This window comes from Nestor notabilis, unplaced genomic scaffold (assembly GCF_000696875.1).
Source record: "Nestor notabilis isolate BGI_N333 unplaced genomic scaffold, ASM69687v1 scaffold10097, whole genome shotgun sequence".
Classification (NCBI taxonomy): Eukaryota; Metazoa; Chordata; class Aves; order Psittaciformes; family Psittacidae; genus Nestor; species Nestor notabilis.
Window position 1 is genome coordinate 866 of NW_009935120.1, and position 1498 is coordinate 2363.

At 55.3% G+C, this 1498-nt stretch overlaps 1 protein-coding gene across 1 annotated transcript; it reads left to right on the forward strand.

Moving 5' to 3' along the window:
- The first annotated feature begins 530 nt into the window (after positions 1-530).
- LOC104400672 (claw keratin-like) lies at positions 531-1001 on the forward strand. The gene has a single exon (XM_010017677.1). The coding sequence runs from the start codon at positions 531-533 to the stop codon at positions 999-1001; it is 471 nt and encodes a 156-aa protein (XP_010015979.1).
- The last annotated feature ends 497 nt before the right edge of the window (positions 1002-1498 follow it).

The window sequence follows — 1498 nt, forward strand, 5'->3', positions numbered from 1 at the left end:
GTTTTCTGCAACCGTACATGGACAAACTACATGACAGTAATCTTCTGATAGATGCCTGTGACTCTTCCACATAGGCAAATTTAGGGATTAGTGACAGATCCATTTTTATTGATGCTGCAATGTCAGCTAAAGCAGCACTTTGTCTATCATGGAATGTGCTGTGTCCCTCCCAACATCCATAGGTACTCCACAGCGTATTCATGTACCACTGATCCCAATAAAGAGGGACAAGAGTTTCTCGTCTAATTGAGTGTATAGTGAAGTTAGTCCACCCGGTTCCATGAGTCCTTTGGCATTCTGTCCCCGTCTCCTGGCTGATGCCCCGGGCAGTCTGGCACAGGTATAAAAGAGCTGAAGGCTTTGCAGCCTCTATCCAGATTCCTGCGTTTGACTCTCCCGATCAAACGGGTAAGTGAGAGGCACTTGGGAGCCTCTTGCAGGTCTCTCCCTGCCTCGCTTGATAGAGTTTCTCACCCTCACCCCTGCCTAATCCCTGGTGCATTTTCCAGGACTCCGTCACAGCCTGAAAGATGTCTTGCTCCAGCCTGTGTGTCCCTTCCTGTGGGGTGGCCGCCCCGTGCCCCCTGGCTGACACCACCAACGAGCCCTGCGTGCGTCAGTGCCAGAGCTCCTCGGTGGTGATCCAGCCCCCGGCTTCCGTGGTCACCTTCCCCGGACCCATCCTCAGCTCCTTCCCGCAGCACAGCGTGGTGGGCTCAGCGGGAATCCCCGCCATTGCTGGTGGCTACGGCGGGAGGTTTTGGGGGGCTGGGGGCTTTGGTGGCTACGGGGGCTATGGAGGCTACGGTGGCTATGGAGGGTACGGGGGCTATGGAGGCTATGGGGGCTATGGAGGCCTTGGGGGCTATGGAGGCTACAGGGGCTATGGAGGCTGTGGTGGATATGGAGGCTTTGGTGGCTATGGAGGCTTGGGGGGCTTCGGATATGGCGGCTGGGGCCGAGGCCTTGTGTCCTTCGGTGCCATCTGTGGGAGCTGCTAAGCGCCACCCGAGTCAAGCCTCAGACAACAGAGGGCTCCAGGAAAGCCCCTGGCATATCCCAACATGATGTTGTCCAAAGGAAGAACATCCTTTCAGCGCTGCTGGGATCCAGAGCTTGGACACCTTGTACTTGCCTGTGGGCCAACACTTCCTTCCTCCTGACCTGCTTAAGCATCCCTTCAAGGTTTTTTGCCCCTTGATAGCAGAGACCCAGTCTGAGTACCTTCTCCTGTGGTAGGGCTGATGCTCCTTGTAGCTGTGCCCACATCCATGAGACTTGGGCTGGCCTTGGCCTGGGCTCTGCACTTGTCCCAACTTCTTCTCCCCCCACTTAAATTCCAATAAAAGCTGTGCTATATTGCAACATCGACCCTTCCTTTTTTATGGTTCTTTCTTCTTTGCCACTTGGACCAAACCTCCGAGCATGGTCGTATGCGCTGCTTGACTCTCCCACAGTAGTGCACCGGCAGCACTTAGACTGTTGCTCTGTGAGTTCC

Excerpts from the sequence above, each read along its gene's own strand:
- LOC104400672 (XM_010017677.1), top strand. The coding sequence starts at position 531 with ATGTCTTGCTCCAGCCTGTGTGTCCCTTCCTGTGGGGTGGCCGCCCCG.